The 1,459-nt window shown below is 40.2% G+C and overlaps 1 protein-coding gene across 1 annotated transcript; it reads left to right on the top strand.

The window, feature by feature from the left end:
* Window positions 1-249: 249 nt before the first annotated feature.
* LOC112666936 (olfactory receptor 7C1-like) lies at window positions 250-1,170 on the top strand. The gene has a single exon (XM_025458407.1). The coding sequence runs from the start codon at window positions 250-252 to the stop codon at window positions 1,168-1,170; it is 921 nt and encodes a 306-aa protein (XP_025314192.1).
* Window positions 1,171-1,459: the final 289 nt, after the last annotated feature.

Raw genomic sequence — 1,459 nt, 5'->3', positions numbered from 1 at the left:
CATTGCCCTTGGGTAAATGTTTTGATTCAGGACAAGGATTATTAATCATTTTTAGCATCATGGGAAACATGGAGCATTTGGGATTCCCTGAAATTTTCAACTAAATATTCTGGATTGGCAGGAAATGTATAAGAATTAATGAATAAAGCAAGTTGAAAACACAAATTGCAACATTTCTTTTAATTCTGTGATCACTGCTTGTGCCCTCAGAAAGCTTTTGTCTCTGTTCCTGCCATGTTCAGCAGTTACATGGAACAAAGAAATCAAAGCCGCGTTTCACAATTTATCCTCCTGGGACTTTCAGAGGTGGGAGAACTACAGCCACTGCTCTTTTGGCTGTTCTTTTCCATGTACCTGATCACCTTCAGTGGGAACCTGCTCATCATCCTGGCCATTGTCATGGACTCCCACCTCCACACACCCATGTACTTCTTCCTCTCCAACCTGTCCTTTGTAGACATCTGTTTCACCTCTACCACCGTCCCCAAGATGCTGCTGAACATCCAGACACAGAGCAAAGTGATCACCTATGAAGGCTGCCTCAGCCAGATGTATTTTTTCATGCTGTTTGGAGGATTAGACAACTTTCTCTTGACAGTGATGGCCTATGACCGGTTTGTGGCCATCTGTCACCCCCTGTACTACATGGTCATCATGAATCCCAAGTTCTGTGGCATCCTGCTTCTGGCATGCTGGTTATTGAGTGTTATGGACTCTCTATTACATGACTTAATGGTTTTCCAATTGTCTTTCTGTACACAGTTAGAAATCCCTCACTTTTTCTGTGAACTTAAACAGATGATCCAACTTGCTTGCTCTGATACCTTCCTCAATAACCTGGCAATTTATCTTGCAAGTGGACTTCTGGGGGTTCTTCCACTCATTGGTATCCTTTTCTCTTATTCTAGAATTGTAGCTTCCATTTTGAAAATTTCATCTTCTGGGGGCCAGTATAAAGCATTTTCCACATGTGGGTCTCACCTTTCAGTCGTTTCCTTATTCTATGGTACAGGATTTGGAGTGTATCTTAGTTCTACTGCTTTGCGAAACTCCAGAGCAAGTGCCATAGCCTCGGTGATGTACACAGTGGTCACTCCCATGCTGAACCCCTTTATCTATGGTCTGAGGAACAGAGACTTAAAGCAGGCCTTAAGAAAACTCTTTAGCTGAGAGACATTCTTTGCATAGAAGAATCTTTTGTTTCAAGATAAAGATGTAAGTAACAGGGCTCAAAACCCTAGAAGACCTAGATCATGATATTTGTATTATAGAAAGACAGTCTGTAAAATAACTTTCTATAGCATTCGGTCTCTTTTTTTTCACACACAATGATCAACTATTTCTTTTTATTTCATTTGCAAGTTTTTATTTAAATTCTAGTTAGTTAACAGATAGTGAAGTATTAGATTCAGGATAGAATTTAGTGATTCATCACTTATGTACAACTCCTAGTGCTCAT

The sequence above is a fragment of the Canis lupus genome, chromosome 20, assembly GCF_003254725.2.
Source record: "Canis lupus dingo isolate Sandy chromosome 20, ASM325472v2, whole genome shotgun sequence".
Taxonomy (NCBI): Eukaryota; Metazoa; Chordata; class Mammalia; order Carnivora; family Canidae; genus Canis; species Canis lupus.
The sequence above is the reverse complement of the archived record's forward strand: the minus strand, read 5'-3'. Positions and strand labels throughout refer to the sequence as shown.